Raw genomic sequence first — 17,349 nt, forward strand, 5'->3', positions numbered from 1 at the left:
TAAAAAATCGATAAAATCATGCCATGCCAAATATATTAAGTTATATATTAAGATATACTGATATATTCTTTTATTTGCAGGAAACATAAAATAACAATAACAAAAGCTTGTAAATTAGAAGCCGCATTCCTAAGGATCTGGACACTCTGGCTGCTTGAGGATCTCGATACAGCATGGATTGGCGTCAATTTTGCACACCTCGCTCTCCGTCTCCACCTCGCTGAGATCGGTGATATCGCATTCGCAGGGGAAGCACTCCATCTCGCCGCCCTCCTCGCCCTCGGCCTCCTCACCCTCTCCATACCAACTGATCTTCTCCTCGCTGCGCATGCTGGGCTCCGTGGAGAGCGAGCAGACGGACAGCTCGGAGTCGGAAATGGCCAGGGGCACGGGCTCCTGCGGCAGCAGCGAATAGTCATACACGGCCATCTCCTGGGCAAACCACCAAGTTGGCTCCATTGGTACCGCATCGCCCGCTTCTTCCTCCAACCGCTCCTCAGCATCCTCCATCTCGTCTTCGTTGTTAATCGCCTTCAAATTGTAACTGGCGGGCAGGAAGTAGCCCAGCAAGAGGTATCGACTGTTGAAGCTAAACACGGCCGGTCCACTCGGGTATAGGGAATCCCAAATTCCGTGGAGTATTGTGCACTTGTCCTCGTTCCCGATATACAGCTCGAAGGGACCCGTTCGCATATTGCTGTTCCAGGTGGACTTCATTCTGACGGACAAGCAACAGCCATCCGTTCCACTGTTAATGTTATATATTCCCACACCATGACGTTGACCCTTGAACCAGTCCCCCGAGTAGTTGTCCCCATTCACATAGTTGTAGCGCCCCTTGCCGTGCTTCAAGTTCTTTCGCCAGTTGCCCTCGTACACGGACCCGTCCGGATAGATGAAGATGCCACGTCCACAGCGCTTCCCGCAGCGATACTGTCCGTAGTACCGCGATCCATCCTTAAACACGTACAGCCCGATGCCGTGACGGCGACCCTTCCTGTAGTTCCCATCATACTGATCTCCGTTGGGGAGGATAGCCCAACCTCTGCCTTGTCTCTGTCCCGCTGCATTTCGACCGCCTATGTAGAGCTGCGATCGAGGAATATTACAGCTTTTCAAAGTTAGAGCACAGTGGAGCCTTTGAACTGTACTACTACTTTTAGCCAGCCCATCCTACTCAGAACCAGTTTGCAACTTACGCCTATATTGGGTCCCAAATCCTCCTCTTCCTCGGGCGCCGACAGGTCCTCCTCCGACATTTCGGTCGTGGCCATGGTGATTTTGAGTTAACTCGCTTCTTTCGCTTCTTTATTGGCGAGTAAAGTACAGAATTTTACTTACGAATTACTTTCGGGAAATATTTAGTGTAGGCATTAAATAAATGTATTCTGTTTGTATAGTTAACTTAGCGAAGGCTACTACAATAAATATCAGAATCGAAGAATGATAGGATCGAGGGCTACGTTTTCGCATAGAAGTAGTTGGCCAGGGGATATCGAATGGTCAGGGCAATCAGTGTGCACAGCACCTGCAATCCCATTAGCATCTGGGTGACCACTCGCTCGTGGACAGGTCCGAAAACGACCAGGACAAAGTTAATGAGCGTTAAGTTGTTGGTCCTCACAACTCCGTCCGCTTTGGTGTGCCAGCTAATCAGTCGCAAATTCCGCAATACTGTGACCATCAGGCGACCCGGAGCGTTGAGATCCTCCAGGCGGAACTCCGTGGTGCTGATGTGGAGCAGATCCGTCTTGCTGTCGTACTGGGGCAGCCGGTGACGCGGACACGGCACAAAGTGGAACAGCTGCGGCGTGGAGTACAGGAAATTTAGGATCTGCGGCAGGAAGAAGAGGAGCAGGGTCTTGCTGAAGTGGCCCAGGATTCCGACCACGGCAAAAGTCATGCCGGCAAAGTAGCAGTACGTGTCGCCAACAAACACCTGAGATGGGTACCTGAAAAATAAGGACGATGGCAAAAATATTACAACGCAAAGTTAGTAACCCGAAATAATAGAATAAGTACTTCTAATAATAATTTAAATCAATGTGATGTAAGAAAGAAAAATTTTTGTAAATGTCTGTCCATTTATTTTAGAAATACTTTAATGTAAAAATTACATTACATTAAGAAGACGGGAAAAGATTATAACGTATACCGAAGTTTCAAATAATATCCTTAATATTTCGATAACAGTAGAAACCAGTGTTGTAAGGCCCGTCGAAACGAAGCAGCCAGATTAAAACTGCAGCGGCGACCAGCTGACTGAGGACATTTGCGTCAGCTGTGCGGGGGAGGTGAGGGGTAACGTAAAATTTTTGGGCGTGTTTGCCAGCGAAAGAAAAGCGTGAAAAGTACGGAAAATCGCAACGGAATGAGCATGAAATAGTGCAGAAAGTGAACCAGTGACCATGGTGAGAAGCACAATCCTGGCCACCCACACACACACCCAGCAACCAGGAGCCGGCCTGGGACGGCTGGCAATCACCAAGAAGCTGGTGCTCTGGTTGGTGCTGGTGCTGCAGGTGGGCTTCATCGGCTGCATATGGCTGCTGCAGATGAGCCGTGGACAGGAGTCACAGCAGCGAAGTGCAGTGGACCAGGCTGGCGGACGGGTGAACTTCGTGGCCAGCGGCGAGGCTCCTAGGGAAAAGACATCCCTTGTGGGAGGAACCCACTGTCCGCATCAGCAGGACAATGTCAATCGCTATGACAGGGACTTTTATCAAATGAAGCCGGAACGACTGAACGAAACCCACCTGCCCGACTACCACGTGCCCGCCTATGTGGACGCGGAGATGGGCTTAACGCCCGCCCTCTGGTGCTATCGCGAAGGTACCATTAACGAGAGCCAGCGGCTCAACGATGTGGACTATCTAATGGCGCCGCCGCAGTGCAGATGTGAAAGTGGCTGGCACGGCAGGGATTGCGGCCAGCCGGAGATCATATGGCGAGCCCTGATGACGTCCAATCGGGCCAGCAAACGAGGCGGAAGCACACCGCTTCAACTGGTCGAGGCCAGTTCCACTTCCCTGCACCGCCTGTTCTATATGCTGGAACTGGGCGCCTGGGACCACCTTAGTCTGGAGCTCTTGGAGCTGCAAATTCGAGCCCTCATCGAGGTTGTGGACTACTTTCTCATATACTATGTGAGCAACGGCAGCAAGGAGCGGAGTCTGGAAACCATGCTGGGCAGCCAAACGAGCTACACCCTACTCCGCTGCTCTTCCGAGACCAACTGCAGCAGCTCAATGGCCTACAGTCACTTTAGAAGGCAGCTGTGGCAGCAGTGTGGTGTCCAAATGCAGGCGCAGGATCTGCTGCTCCACGGGGACAGTGGCACCGTGTATGCGCCAGCAGCCCTCAAGTTTCTCAAGTACTATGCAAAGGATGTGCTGCCGCTGAAATTCCGTTTGAAGTACAACGTTTACGGATTCTACTGGCAGCATCCGAAGAAGACCCTCTTGAATGGGGTGATAAGTTCCTTGGGGCACCTGCACAGTGCCCAATTGGACGCCCACCGGCTTCACCGGCTGGCGAGCAGCACATTGGGTGATCTCAACCACTACGGCGGATGGCACTGCGAGCTGTGTCTGCCTCCTGAGCAGATTGTGCTCCTGCTGCAGAGCTCCAGCCACCGAAAGCTACCAGTAAAGCTACCTAACGATACCCGCAATGCCCACATCGATGCCAACTACATGCAGCAACTGATAGCCAATGGAGTTCACATCGATGGCACCACGCAGCTGCACCGGTTGCGGGAGCAGAGCGAGAAGTATTTCGCTCCCGAGGAGGCGCTGCTGCACAGCAGCCAGTACGGCCAGCTACTGGTGAACCTATACGATGTGGACGTCTTGGAAGATCTGCAGGACGAAGACTAACTACGCCTGTCAAAGTGTGACTTGGGCATGGCACCCTATCCAACCAGCATAAACCTACGAATATATATTTATATGTGCCTGCTTGAGTCCCCAACAAAGTCTAACAATCTCATAATCATCATATCATACTCTGCCTAATCCACTCATGCGAATGCCCTTCTGTGTTTTTGGCCAAGCGAATTCCAAATTTAGTATCTCAGCTCAGCAGACAGGACAGATAGACCCGCCATCTGTGATAAGAAAAACCAGAACTAAACAATGAATTTATGAGAGGAAGTCGATACGATACAACCAACTAATGTAAAAATTACATTACATTAAGAAGACGGGAAAAGATTATAACGTATACCGAAGTTTCAAATAATATCCTTAATATTTCGATAACAGTAGAAACCAGTGTTGTAAGGCCCGTCGAAACGAAGCAGCCAGATTAAAACTGCAGCGGCGACCAGCTGACTGAGGACATTTGCGTCAGCTGTGCGGGGGAGGTGAGGGGTAACGTAAAATTTTTGGGCGTGTTTGCCAGCGAAAGAAAAGCGTGAAAAGTACGGAAAATCGCAACGGAATGAGCATGAAATAGTGCAGAAAGTGAACCAGTGACCATGGTGAGAAGCACAATCCTGGCCACCCACACACACACCCAGCAACCAGGAGCCGGCCTGGGACGGCTGGCAATCACCAAGAAGCTGGTGCTCTGGTTGGTGCTGGTGCTGCAGGTGGGCTTCATCGGCTGCATATGGCTGCTGCAGATGAGCCGTGGACAGGAGTCACAGCAGCGAAGTGCAGTGGACCAGGCTGGCGGACGGGTGAACTTCGTGGCCAGCGGCGAGGCTCCTAGGGAAAAGACATCCCTTGTGGGAGGAACCCACTGTCCGCATCAGCAGGACAATGTCAATCGCTATGACAGGGACTTTTATCAAATGAAGCCGGAACGACTGAACGAAACCCACCTGCCCGACTACCACGTGCCCGCCTATGTGGACGCGGAGATGGGCTTAACGCCCGCCCTCTGGTGCTATCGCGAAGGTACCATTAACGAGAGCCAGCGGCTCAACGATGTGGACTATCTAATGGCGCCGCCGCAGTGCAGATGTGAAAGTGGCTGGCACGGCAGGGATTGCGGCCAGCCGGAGATCATATGGCGAGCCCTGATGACGTCCAATCGGGCCAGCAAACGAGGCGGAAGCACACCGCTTCAACTGGTCGAGGCCAGTTCCACTTCCCTGCACCGCCTGTTCTATATGCTGGAACTGGGCGCCTGGGACCACCTTAGTCTGGAGCTCTTGGAGCTGCAAATTCGAGCCCTCATCGAGGTTGTGGACTACTTTCTCATATACTATGTGAGCAACGGCAGCAAGGAGCGGAGTCTGGAAACCATGCTGGGCAGCCAAACGAGCTACACCCTACTCCGCTGCTCTTCCGAGACCAACTGCAGCAGCTCAATGGCCTACAGTCACTTTAGAAGGCAGCTGTGGCAGCAGTGTGGTGTCCAAATGCAGGCGCAGGATCTGCTGCTCCACGGGGACAGTGGCACCGTGTATGCGCCAGCAGCCCTCAAGTTTCTCAAGTACTATGCAAAGGATGTGCTGCCGCTGAAATTCCGTTTGAAGTACAACGTTTACGGATTCTACTGGCAGCATCCGAAGAAGACCCTCTTGAATGGGGTGATAAGTTCCTTGGGGCACCTGCACAGTGCCCAATTGGACGCCCACCGGCTTCACCGGCTGGCGAGCAGCACATTGGGTGATCTCAACCACTACGGCGGATGGCACTGCGAGCTGTGTCTGCCTCCTGAGCAGATTGTGCTCCTGCTGCAGAGCTCCAGCCACCGAAAGCTACCAGTAAAGCTACCTAACGATACCCGCAATGCCCACATCGATGCCAACTACATGCAGCAACTGATAGCCAATGGAGTTCACATCGATGGCACCACGCAGCTGCACCGGTTGCGGGAGCAGAGCGAGAAGTATTTCGCTCCCGAGGAGGCGCTGCTGCACAGCAGCCAGTACGGCCAGCTACTGGTGAACCTATACGATGTGGACGTCTTGGAAGATCTGCAGGACGAAGACTAACTACGCCTGTCAAAGTGTGACTTGGGCATGGCACCCTATCCAACCAGCATAAACCTACGAATATATATTTATATGTGCCTGCTTGAGTCCCCAACAAAGTCTAACAATCTCATAATCATCATATCATACTCTGCCTAATCCACTCATGCGAATGCCCTTCTGTGTTTTTGGCCAAGCGAATTCCAAATTTAGTATCTCAGCTCAGCAGACAGGACAGATAGACCCGCCATCTGTGATAAGAAAAACCAGAACTAAACAATGAATTTATGAGAGGAAGTCGATACGATACAACCAACTGAGCGAAGTCTCAAATTTGCTGGAAAAAGTTGTGAAATGGGTTGAACGGAATTTAGCATTATTTTTAAGATATAACACACACGATCTGTATGAGAAAGCTTTTTAGATTTACTTTAAATACTGATACCAATTATCAGAAGGCAAGCTAAATTAAATCGAATTTAGATTTGGTTACAATTTTGAAGCGATATTTGTGTTATTAGTTTATTACTTAAGCACCCTAATTATAATTAGACGAAAATTTGTTAACCTTCCAGATCAATTCAGTATTTCTAAATAAAAATCAATTGGAATACTTACTTGTTGAACTTCCAAAGCGCCAGGGTGGTGGCCAGGAAAGGCAGCATGAAATAAATGGAGAATATATGCGAATCCACCTGATGACCGAGCATTAGTTCGATGGCATTGAACAGCAGAATGGAGCCCGCAATTATCAAGGATTGTCCCACCTCCAGGCCATTGATGCCTGCCAGGATGTTGATAGCATTTGTGCAGAATACCGCCAGCATGCCCATAAATACGTAGTAGAGAGCACCTTGAAGAAATCAAAATATTTGTCAGTAGGGAACTAAAAGCGTTTCTTCTAAACTCAATTCCATTGAAGTTGCAACTTGATAGAGACATCTTCGTTTCTGAGGAATCTTAGCTACCTATATTCAAAGAGGTTCCGAACAGATCCCTCGCAAAGTTGGGCATGATGACTGTAGTGGAGTTATAGTTGACGTAGTACACCATAAGCAGCGGCAACGTGGCGATAGTGGGTAATAGGAGCTTGTGGCGCCATCGCAGGTCGAGCACGTCATCGGCAAAGCCCAGAAAGATCATGCAGCAAATGGACAGAAGGGCGGCAATCAATTCCACGAACTGTGCGAGGAATAACAGTCGATAAAGTTGCGCACAAAGACATCTATCAATTAGATAAATACCTTATCATGTGGAAAGGTATCGGGTTTGCCTCCAGTAATCGCGTCCGTGGCAGCTGCCTCATCGAAGGCAAAGGGAATCGGTATGAACAGAAACAAGGAGACCAGGAACACACAGCCAATCAGCACCCCAAAGGATTCAGGTCTACAAATAGAAACCATTTCAATTAGAAAACCTACAACACCAAGGAGCGCCAACTTACACTTGCGGCTTGTCCTTCTTGCACAGATCCTTGCCAAAGAGATTGGCCTTGATGAACATCTCCCGGAAGCGCGGAATCATCCGCACAGTCATGCAGTAGGCGGCGGTCGAAATAGCCGCATTGATGGCTATGGCAACTCCCGACATGGTCGGCCTTGAAAATCCACCTCCACTTGCACTAATTCAATTAGGTGGTGGTGCTGAGTTCCCAGAAATGGGCCGGAGGCACGCGTACGGAGTGTGCTGATTGAATCAGGATATTGGGAGGCGGTGGATAACCAGCCAATCACTCGACCATGGTGCAGAAATCAACTACGCCGACAAAAGTACACGCAATTGAATCTCGAATTGCTGATAACAACAAACTCAGCTGTTCGGCGGCTAGTGTGCCCGTTCTTTGGGCTTTGGACGTACTAAACAGCTGATAATAATTAAAATTATAACTTAATAAAATACCACAGCTTAATTTTTTAATTATTGAATAAAAATCTCAATGTAATTTCGCCCACACATCAAAAGTGAGAGAACGGAATTTTCTTTCTTTCAAAAAATTAAAAAAAGAGTGGTAAAAAAATTACGACCGAAAGTAAAAACTACACCAAATGAAAAAGGCTTAACTTTATTTAATATCATCGATTACAGCACTTGCACCAACTGCGTTATTACACATATAGATAAAGATATCTACAACAAAATAGATGAAATATGTTGCGAAATACTTGTTCTTTTCGAGCTTCCTTGGTTGAGGTTGTGGTTAGCTTAGATCTAGAAAAGATTGCTATTTATCCCTGAAGAAGGGGAAGACCTTTTGCAGCTCCGCCTTTGACTTGCAGGCCTCCACCTGCGGCAGGGTCTCCACCAGATTGAGCAGATAGATCTGCAGCTGCTGACGGCGTTCCTCCACGAAGACCAGGTTCATGTTGCCGAAATGCTTCTTTGGCGGAAACTCCACCGCGCTCACCACTGGGTGGGTCTTTAGCAGTGACTTGTGCAGCTTGTTGAACTCGCTGTATCGTCTGAAAAACGTCCAGTGCTCCAAACGCTGCCTCATCGTGATGTAAACCTCGTAGGTGTAGTGGGAACCAGATCGATGTGTCTTTGCCAACTTGACGTGCGGAATGGTTATCAGGAAATTGGAGCACAGCGATGAGCTGGGATCGATGCCGGTCTCCTCAAACTGTTTTGTGAGCCTTCGAATCAGCAGGCGGTTCTGTAGGCTGAGCTCCGCCACGCGGGTTTCCAGTAGAGCGCATCTTTCGTTTAGCTGGTTGACGTGCTCCTCCAGCGCCGCTTGCTGTTGGTTGTTAGCCACGCAGTTTGCAGAAGAGGACGACTTGCTCCATTGCGAGGACGTGTCGCTTCGGTCTTCGTAGAGCTCTGGCTCTCCAACATGCGCGCCAATTTCTGGCAAGGGCGTCTTGAGAAACTCCAGCTCGGGTTCAATAGGGTCGAAGGGACCCAAGTTGACTTCTTCCGGGGGCTTGGCTAACTCCTGTTCGATGGATTCCTTAGAGAGTATTTGTTGTACCTCCACCGCCTCGATGGGCTTTAGAGCACCCAACAAATCCTCTGTGGAGCTGGCGCCCTCAATGGGTCGTTCCACGGCAATTATAGGTCTTTTTTGGCGTCCCACCACTGGCACTGGACTGGTGGTGAATATAATTGGTTCCTCTTTGGCGGGAACACTTGACGTCGACCTCCTGGGGGCATTGAGCTCTGTGGTGTCCACATTGAGGGCGAACAATACATCCCTGAGGGAGTCTATGATCTCTGGCAGCTTCTTGGCCGCCTCATCGTTGAGTAGCAGGGACCAAGGGGTGTAAAATCGATGCAATTGCTCTTCGTCGCTCAGCCAGGTGAGGACATGGCTATGCAGGCGCTTCTCGTTCAGCGTAGCGCGTATGAAGGCACGTCCTCTGCCCACATTCGTCCAGATGTGCTTGAGGTCCATGTACCTCTGCCGTTCGTGGGGCGTCAAATGCGTCTGGCAGAATTCCCAGAAAGTGGCGTCATTGTTGTTGCTGCCTCCGCCCGCATTTCCAGACACCATTTCCTGCATGTTCTGGATGAAACTGGAGGCACTGAAGGTGGAGGAGCTGGGCGATTGCCTTAGTCCGTAGGACATTAGCTCCTCCAAGGATTCGCAAAACTCCTGAACAGATTCATCTCGCTCAGTGGCCAATTCTTTTCCACTGAACTTTTGCGAGATTTGATGCGCACTTTCCTGGAGACGACGAAAGATGTCCTCACGTCGTTGGCCAAAGGTACTGCCCGCCAGTTGGCTGCGCATGCTCCGGAAGCCTGCCTCTGTGGGCATTGAGCTGGATGCATTTTCTGGCATTCTTTGTGACTATTATTTTACTAATATTATTTTCTACTCATTTTTCTCTCTCGGCTGTGTGCCAACACTGGTTGCTTGACAACAAAACAAGCCGAACAGTGTTGCAAGTTCTTGGAGTGGCGCGTTCAGCACTCCGATTGTGACTTTTTGGTTTCTGCGACTCACATTAAACAAATCTTTTGGAAATAGTTTTAAATACTTAAAAAGACTACAAATTATGAAACTATTGACAGTGTAATCAAAAAATCATGAATACCTGACTTATTTTACCATAGGTAAACAAAGTAAAAGAATTTCTATTAAAATTGGGCTTTTGCTATGTTAAACAGTTTTGTACAACTATCGATAAGATGTAATGAAAAATCACTCTTTCTTATTGCTAGCTGAACGTGCCCACCTTTGCAGCCCTGGCGATTTAGCGGGCAAAAGAATGCCAAAACGCTGTTATGCTACTGTGCAGCCCTGGCACTTAATTGCCATCCCTGCTCGGCGCAAATGCAAAAGAAGTTAGCTCACAAAAATCTGTAGAAAACCATTCCTAAACGATTGAAAAGGGAAAGAAATGTCGTACCGCAAGTGCTAGCAACTGGGGAAACCCAAGTCGAACGCGTTCAACGTGCAAAAGTGTAAGTTTGCAGCCAGTGGCAGCAACATCGTGCATTTTCTTTTGTGTTCGCGTTCGCTGTCTGCGCAAACGCTTCATTGACTTTTCGAGAGTGAACCCATCAATTGTAACCATAAATTTGGATAAATTGGATATATGTTCGAACTTTATTTAATGGCCAATTAAGTGGAATTTCCTGAGGCGGCGCCGTCAAAGGTAGCCCCTAAGTTCCGACCGCCACGGAAGGCTTTAATCACATTTCCGTGCCCTTCCCTCCCTGCGCAGCAGCTGCGTGCAGAAAAGCAAAAGTAAAAAAGGAGGAGAACAGAAGGAGGCAAACAAAACGGACAACGAGGAACACTGAGAATCGGTCGGGATCTACAGCCCATATGGCCGGAACATTTGCCGGGTCCAGGAGCTTTCCGCAACTCAACAAACGGAGAGCATTTTACGTTGGATTGCCATAGAACTGCAGCCAAATAAGCCAACAGCTTCTAATAAGTTTTCGATTAGGAATACTCACGTTTGGCAGTCTTATATCTAGATATCAAAAGTTTTAAAATTGCCTTTGCGGATATTCAATTAAAAATACTAATTTGTTCACAAAAGACTAAGTAATAATGAAATAAGTTTTAAAATGTTTAGGCAGGAATACATAGGGAATATCTTGGCCAAGTTTTTCAAATCGTACTAAGTTGTAATATTTCAAAATAGTAAAAACTGTGTAAATATGTTTGTTTTGCAGCCAATGCGAGTTAAAAAAACAAGGAACGCAAAGCGCAACAATAGAACGCAACATTTGTTAAAGAAAACCTGGAAAGTGGTCCCATAAATGCTTTTGCCATACTGACAAATCCGGAATCGATTCGCTCAGAATGAATCCAGCCGAGCTGCGCATGATGTGGATGAGCAGTCAGTACAATTCGGAGCGCATTACACTGGAGGATGCGGCCACTCTGTTGGGTCATCCCACTGTTGGACTCTCTGTCATGGAGGACCTCTCCGCCCATCAGCCAACATTGGTGAGTGCAGACGGTTTGATTCAGAAGCCAATCTCTCAATTCGAAGACTAATAAATATAAATTGCTATTAAATGGAAGCGCGAAAACGAGAAACGTGTCTAAATAAGGCTCTCCATTATATTTGATAGTCCTCGGAGTCGGAAACAAACCCAAATTCCTTAGGTTTAAACATGTACTCTTTGGGGATTGGCCAAATTTCCAAACTATCTTTTTGTCTGTCTCAGTTTAAACCGATTGGAATTTGTTTACTTATTTCTTCTACTTTCTTTTCTATGATTTATGTATTGGTTACAATTTAAATCTCGACACAAAAACACACATAACCAATGATCGAACCTCAACCTGAACCACCTCCAATCTCCAAACCCACACTGCTCAAAAAAAAAAGGACATGAATCCGATGATGAGCCTAATGGGGGGAGATTTCACTGGTCAAGCGGCGGCGGCAGCTGCGGCATTGGGTGTACAACCGGGCACCCTGATTGCCACCAACTCGAACAACCTGTACGGATTTGCCCACATGGGCGGCCTGCAGCAGCAACTGCTCCAGCAGTCGGCAGCAGCGGCAGTTTTCCAGAACTATGCGGAGGCAATGGATAACGATGTGGACAACGGCATGGTTGGCCTGGCTGCGCACGGCGGTGGTCTAATGGGCGTGGGTGTGGGCGAACCGGTTGTGGACGATGACGATCAAGTGTACGGTCAGAGGGACAATAACTTTGATGATAATGGATCAGAACTGGAGCCCAAGCAGGAGATTATCAACATCGACGACTTTGTGATGATGAACGAGGACAATAATTCGTACGATGGCACCGACTTCATGACCTCCTCCGATAAAGACATTTCGCAGTCCTCGTCCTCCTGCATGACACAGATGCCCGGAGGCTTAGGGGTCCCCGGAGTCGAGCACGATCTTTTGGTTCCACTGCCCGATGGCCTGCTGCACCACAAGCTCCTGGGCACAACCCTGGCACCTGCGATGGGTACGCTTAATGGCAATGCCTTTGGCAACATAATGGTCAACTCTGAAGCACCATGCGTGAGCTCCAGCAAGCAATTGCAGCGCACCTACAGTACGGCCAAGGGAGCCAACTCCACCGCAACCACCGCCAGCTGCAGTGCCTCCACGTCCTCCGCATTGCGATCGCAACGCAAGACGCGCAAGATCGAACCCGTAAACAGGCCAGGACTGGTGCTGAAGACACCCATCGCCTACAGGGGAAACATTGACCCATCGGTGATCCCCATACAGAAAGATGGCATGGGTAAGGTTGCTGTGCACTAGAGTGGGTCGATTCCTAATTAGACCATTGTGGGAGGAGTGTATAACTTAAAATAACACTAAATGGTAGAAATCTTAGTTGTATTATGTATCATTAAAATTCATCAATTAAATATGCATTTAACTTGTCTGAAATCATAGAAGCCTTGTCTAAAAGGCTTGTTCTATAAACTAGTTTATGTTGTGGCAACGTATACAGTTATTTGTTTATAAGTAATAGGTAATTATTCGGTTATTTAAGCAATGAAAACCACCGTCCCTGTAAATCTGCAATCGACCCACTCTACACGTTATTCATTTTCAAGCTTTTTAGTTTAAATCCTAGTTTAGTTTCACTTATCTTAATGTTTGGTTTGGGGTTGTTTTGCAAGAATTTGGGTTTGTATAGCAGAATAGCAGTTAAATGAAATACCATATTGACGTTTATATGTAAAAGTAATTAAACGAATCAATTTTTTTCTTCTACAGCTGTCTGTAAACGTTGCGGAGCCATTGGAGTGAAGCACACATTCTACACAAAATCGCGACGTTTTTGCAGCATGGCCTGTGCCCGAGGCGAACTCTATTCGTTGGTACTTAATACTAAGATGGAGGGAGACCAAGCAACCACTAGTTCCCCAGATCCTGGAGCGGGTTCAGAGTCAACCGATTTGCCTGGCGATCAGCAACAGTCGCAGTCGGATATTGAGCTGGATCTGCATGCGGCGCACATTAAGAATGCCAATTACCGTTTTCGCATTACGGATCAATCAAAGATTACCCAGTTGAATAGCTTCGGCGAACCCATGTCTCTAGGCGGCGATGCAGCTGCCAATAATGTACAAATGGCAGCAGATGAAACGATTGCTGCGTTGAACGGCGGAGCTGTGGGAGATGCCGCAGCTCCGGGAAGCAACGAGGAGGGAGCATCCACACCCAATTCTTATCTGAGCGCAGCTCCCACGCCCAAGGCCTTGCGACTTTTTAAGGACATCTATCCACAGGATGATCTGCCGCAAATTCCCAAATACGAGCGTCTTCCGGTACCGTGTCCGCAAATGGAGAAGATAATCAGCATTCGGCGGCGGATGTACGATCCCACACACTCCTACGACTGGTTGCCCCGCCTTAGCAAGGAGAACTTTAATGCGGCACCTGTCACCTGTTTTCCTCATGCACCCGGTTGCGAGGTATGGGACAATTTGGGTGTGGGCATGAAGGTTGAAGTGGAAAATACAGATTGCGATAGCATCGAAGTGATCCAACCGGGTCAGACTCCTACCTCGTTTTGGGTGGCCACCATCCTGGAAATCAAGGGCTATAAGGCTTTAATGAGCTACGAGGGTTTTGATACGGACTCGCACGACTTCTGGGTGAACCTCTGCAACGCCGAGGTGCATTCGGTGGGTTGGTGTGCCACCCGGGGCAAGCCACTTATCCCGCCCCGCACTATCGAGCACAAGTACAAGGACTGGAAGGACTTCCTGGTTGGAAGGTTATCCGGAGCCCGCACCCTTCCCTCCAACTTTTACAACAAAATCAACGACAGCCTCCAGTCGCGCTTCCGCCTTGGCCTGAATCTCGAGTGCGTGGACAAGGATCGCATTTCGCAGGTGCGCCTGGCCACCGTCACCAAGATCGTGGGAAAGCGTCTCTTCCTGCGCTACTTCGATTCCGACGATGGCTTTTGGTGTCACGAGGACTCGCCCATCATCCATCCAGTCGGCTGGGCAACCACAGTTGGCCATAATCTGGCTGCCCCGCAGGATTACTTGGAGCGCATGCTGGGTAAGTTGTCTATTAGAAATTCATATAAAGCTTTTTAATAACGTTTTTTATAACTTTTCCACTTTCAGCTGGTCGCGAAGCCATGATCGAGGTTCATGAGGACGACGCCACAATCGAGCTGTTCAAGATGAACTTCACCTTCGACGAATACTACAGTGACGGCAAAACCAATAGCTTTGTGGAGGGCATGAAGCTGGAAGCGGTGGATCCTCTTAATCTATCATCCATTTGCCCGGCTACAGTGATGGCGGTTCTAAAGTTCGGGTACATGATGATACGCATTGACTCCTACCAACCGGATGCCTCAGGGTCGGATTGGTGAGCTTGAAAGCCTTCAATTAAAATCAGCAAAATCAACATGCCTCTGTTGTCTTTTTAGGTTCTGTTACCATGAAAAAAGTCCGTGTATCTTTCCGGCTGGATTCTGTTCCGTCAACAGCATTTCGGTTACCCCACCGAACGGCTATGACTCTCGCACATTCACCTGGGAGGGTTATCTGCGGGACACGGGAGCCATGGCCGCTGGCCAGCATCTATTTCATCGGATTATTCCTGACCATGGATTCGAGGTGGGTATGAGTCTGGAGTGTGCAGATCTCATGGATCCCCGTCTCGTCTGCGTGGCCACGGTGGCGCGAGTTGTGGGTCGACTACTCAAAGTGCATTTTGACGGGTGGACGGATGAGTATGACCAGTGGTTGGATTGCGAATCGGCCGACATATATCCAGTTGGATGGTGTGTACTGGTGAACCACAAGCTCGAAGGCCCACCGAGGGTTGCACATCAGCAGGCCCCGAAACCGGTACCAAAGCCCAAGATACAGCGAAAACGAAAGCCCAAGAAAGGAGCTGTCGGAGGCAAAACTCCAAACGACAATAGCACACAGTCGGGTGAGTACTTTTTCTTAATTGTATTAAAGCCGTGAAAATCAAAACATCATTATTGCAAATCTATGCATCTTCAATTATCATTCCAGTCAAATCCCGTACTATTGCGCTCAAGACCACGCCACACTTACCCAAGCTGAGCATCAAGCTGGAGCTAAAGCCGGAGCATCACAATGCTGCCTTTTACGAGAACAATCAGCCCGAGGAGGAGGGCGACGAGGAGGATCCCGATGCGGACGGCGATGGCGACGGCGACGGAAGTACCAGCCACATCTCCGAGCAGTCCACGACACAGTCCTCCAGTGATCTGATCGCAGGATCAGGCAGCGGAAGTGGCTCCACCTCACTGGTAACTCTCGCCACGGGCAGTAACAAAACGGTAAAGAAATCTACTACTAAATCTCCTGCGCCACCAACTGTGGGCCGCAAAGCCACTAGCTACATTGCGGTGAGTACTTAGCGGAATAATAGTGCGTAGAGTCATCCATCTAGCCAGCCAGCCTGCTTGCCCGCCTGAAGTCCAGCTCATGCATCTAAAAGGGAGACAAAAAAGCATAGTGGTTTTCGTTTTCATATAAAATCCAAATTCATCTCTTTTATTTGACATGGTTTTCGTTCAAACTTTTGTACCAGTTACTTCTTATTAATAGTCTTTGCTAAGCTTTCGTTTTTGTTCTTTTATATAAACTAGATTGTCAAGCCAAAGCTAAACCACTGTGCTAAAGCTCCGTAACACTACTGCATAAATGTATATAACCGAAATCGTTCATAAAACGCCAATTTGTATATAATTTAGTTTACGCACTGTTATTTTTGGTACTTGCAACAGCCCTAACACACCGACATCCAATCGATCCGCCATCAACCCGTAAAGGAATACAACATTAAACGTACACTAATTGCCCCTCTTTTTACCCCACTGCAGAACTCCTGTGCGACGAATAATAAGTACATTCCTCGTCTGGCCGACATCGATTCGAGTGAACCCCACTTGGAGCTGGTCCCGGATACATGGAACGTGTACGACGTATCCCAGTTCTTGCGGGTTAACGATTGCACAGCCCACTGTGACACCTTTAGCCGAAACAAAATCGACGGAAAGCGACTCCTGCAGCTGACCAAGGACGATATCATGCCACTTTTGGGCATGAAGGTTGGACCAGCTTTGAAAATCTCCGACCTCATTGCACAGCTTAAGTGCAAGGTTAACCCGGGCAGAGCCAGATCCCACAAGACCAACAAATCTCCGTTTTTATAGTGCGCGGATTTCATTTTTTTCAAAGCGAAACGAAAGTTATCACCGATAGAACACACACTTTTATACGTGTACACTAGTGCTTATGCATATAGAATATATATAACAAATATATATAGATATTGAAGTATTTTGTTAGCAGTGAAAATCGAAACACAAACGTTGCCTAGAATGGATCAACCATTCATGATACAATTGTATAACTAACTCAAGTCTCACAGCGCGTTATTTTATACCGATTACATTGTAAACCGTAGACCTTAGCCGTACGCTCATGTTATATCAGTCAGAGTTCTATATCAACAATTGTATAGAGATCATTGAATTGGGGACAGTGACATTTTTTTAAATCACGCATATTTTTATAAAAGTAAGAGTAATAACGATGCATGCAACACATATATTCACCTTTATATATGGGGATTGCACAGCATGGGTTTGTAAATTGTACATAAAAACCGTCGCCGATTATGTAGGACCCAAGAATATCATATTTTATATAGAACCAAGCGCAAGCAAACAACCCAGGCAACATGTCCAACTTTCAGTCGTAATCCAAGCGATTGCAAGTCGCTCCTAGTCCGTAAGATCCACGATTACTAGCCGCTCTCTCCTTCGGTTAACTTCTTTCCGGTATCCCACATCTCTGCAAGAAGGAGGGCATTATTGGTGTAAGGCGAACTTTTGAAGAAGGCAACCTTAATGATAAAATATGTATTTAGATATCCCTAAGGTACCAGCTAATGTCAAAATACTTTAATAAAACCGAATTCAAAATTGCAAGTATTGAAATATCGCCGAATGCTTTTCATCTT

The 17,349-nt window shown here is 48.0% G+C and overlaps 7 protein-coding genes across 9 annotated transcripts; 3 read left to right on the forward strand and 4 right to left on the reverse strand.

Annotated features, from left to right (window-relative positions):
- Positions 1–53: 53 nt before the first annotated feature.
- LOC120444080 (radial spoke head 1 homolog) lies at positions 54–1,340 on the reverse strand. The gene is made up of 2 exons (XM_039623599.2): positions 1,200–1,340; positions 54–1,089 (listed from the first exon to the last, which is right to left on the reverse strand). Exons 1-2 carry the CDS (start codon positions 1,272–1,274, stop codon positions 130–132), a joined length of 1,035 nt encoding a protein of 344 aa, XP_039479533.1. The 5' UTR covers positions 1,275–1,340; the 3' UTR covers positions 54–129.
- LOC120444079 (UDP-N-acetylglucosamine--dolichyl-phosphate N-acetylglucosaminephosphotransferase) lies at positions 1,280–7,761 on the reverse strand. The gene is made up of 5 exons (XM_039623598.1): positions 7,374–7,761; positions 7,174–7,315; positions 6,898–7,111; positions 6,548–6,782; positions 1,280–1,952 (listed from the first exon to the last, which is right to left on the reverse strand). The coding sequence occupies exons 1-5, from the start codon at positions 7,517–7,519 to the stop codon at positions 1,460–1,462; spliced, it is 1,230 nt and encodes a 409-aa protein (XP_039479532.1). The 5' UTR covers positions 7,520–7,761; the 3' UTR covers positions 1,280–1,459.
- LOC120444078 (beta-1,4-mannosyl-glycoprotein 4-beta-N-acetylglucosaminyltransferase-like) lies at positions 2,210–3,893 on the forward strand. Its single transcript, XM_039623596.2, has one exon. It carries the CDS (start codon positions 2,409–2,411, stop codon positions 3,876–3,878), a length of 1,470 nt encoding a protein of 489 aa, XP_039479530.1. The 5' UTR covers positions 2,210–2,408; the 3' UTR covers positions 3,879–3,893.
- LOC120444077 (beta-1,4-mannosyl-glycoprotein 4-beta-N-acetylglucosaminyltransferase-like) lies at positions 4,475–6,492 on the forward strand. Its single transcript, XM_039623595.2, has one exon. The coding sequence runs from the start codon at positions 4,481–4,483 to the stop codon at positions 5,948–5,950; it is 1,470 nt and encodes a 489-aa protein (XP_039479529.1). The 5' UTR covers positions 4,475–4,480; the 3' UTR covers positions 5,951–6,492.
- A 214-nt stretch (positions 7,762–7,975) lies between the features above and the next one.
- On the reverse strand, positions 7,976–9,920 carry LOC120444076 (sorting nexin-29). The gene has a single exon (XM_039623594.2). It carries the CDS (start codon positions 9,711–9,713, stop codon positions 8,151–8,153), a length of 1,563 nt encoding a protein of 520 aa, XP_039479528.1. The 5' UTR covers positions 9,714–9,920; the 3' UTR covers positions 7,976–8,150.
- Positions 9,921–10,029: 109 nt separating this feature from the next.
- Positions 10,030–10,416, reverse strand: LOC120444057. Its single transcript, XM_039623564.1, is given in 3 exon segments — positions 10,030–10,052; positions 10,111–10,195; positions 10,285–10,416. Coding segments are annotated over 3 exon segments (240 nt in total).
- LOC120444073 (polycomb protein Sfmbt) lies at positions 10,199–17,326 on the forward strand. Of its 3 annotated transcripts, none has more exons than XM_039623586.2 (8): positions 10,199–10,339; positions 11,063–11,339; positions 11,728–12,607; positions 13,093–14,391; positions 14,460–14,709; positions 14,771–15,282; positions 15,369–15,727; positions 16,205–17,326. In XM_039623586.2, the coding sequence occupies exons 2-8, from the start codon at positions 11,193–11,195 to the stop codon at positions 16,535–16,537; spliced, it is 3,780 nt and encodes a 1,259-aa protein (XP_039479520.1). In that variant the 5' UTR covers positions 10,199–10,339; positions 11,063–11,192; the 3' UTR covers positions 16,538–17,326. The 3 variants fall into 3 exon arrangements, with proteins under 3 accessions (XP_039479520.1, XP_039479524.1, XP_039479525.1); XM_039623590.2 differs by having other exon boundaries at positions 15,369–15,658; XM_039623591.1 differs by lacking the exons at positions 10,199–10,339; positions 11,728–12,607 and having other exon boundaries at positions 11,207–11,339.
- Positions 17,327–17,349: the final 23 nt, after the last annotated feature.

The sequence above is a fragment of the Drosophila santomea genome, chromosome 2L (genome assembly GCF_016746245.2).
Source record: "Drosophila santomea strain STO CAGO 1482 chromosome 2L, Prin_Dsan_1.1, whole genome shotgun sequence".
Classification (NCBI taxonomy): domain Eukaryota; kingdom Metazoa; phylum Arthropoda; class Insecta; order Diptera; family Drosophilidae; genus Drosophila; species Drosophila santomea.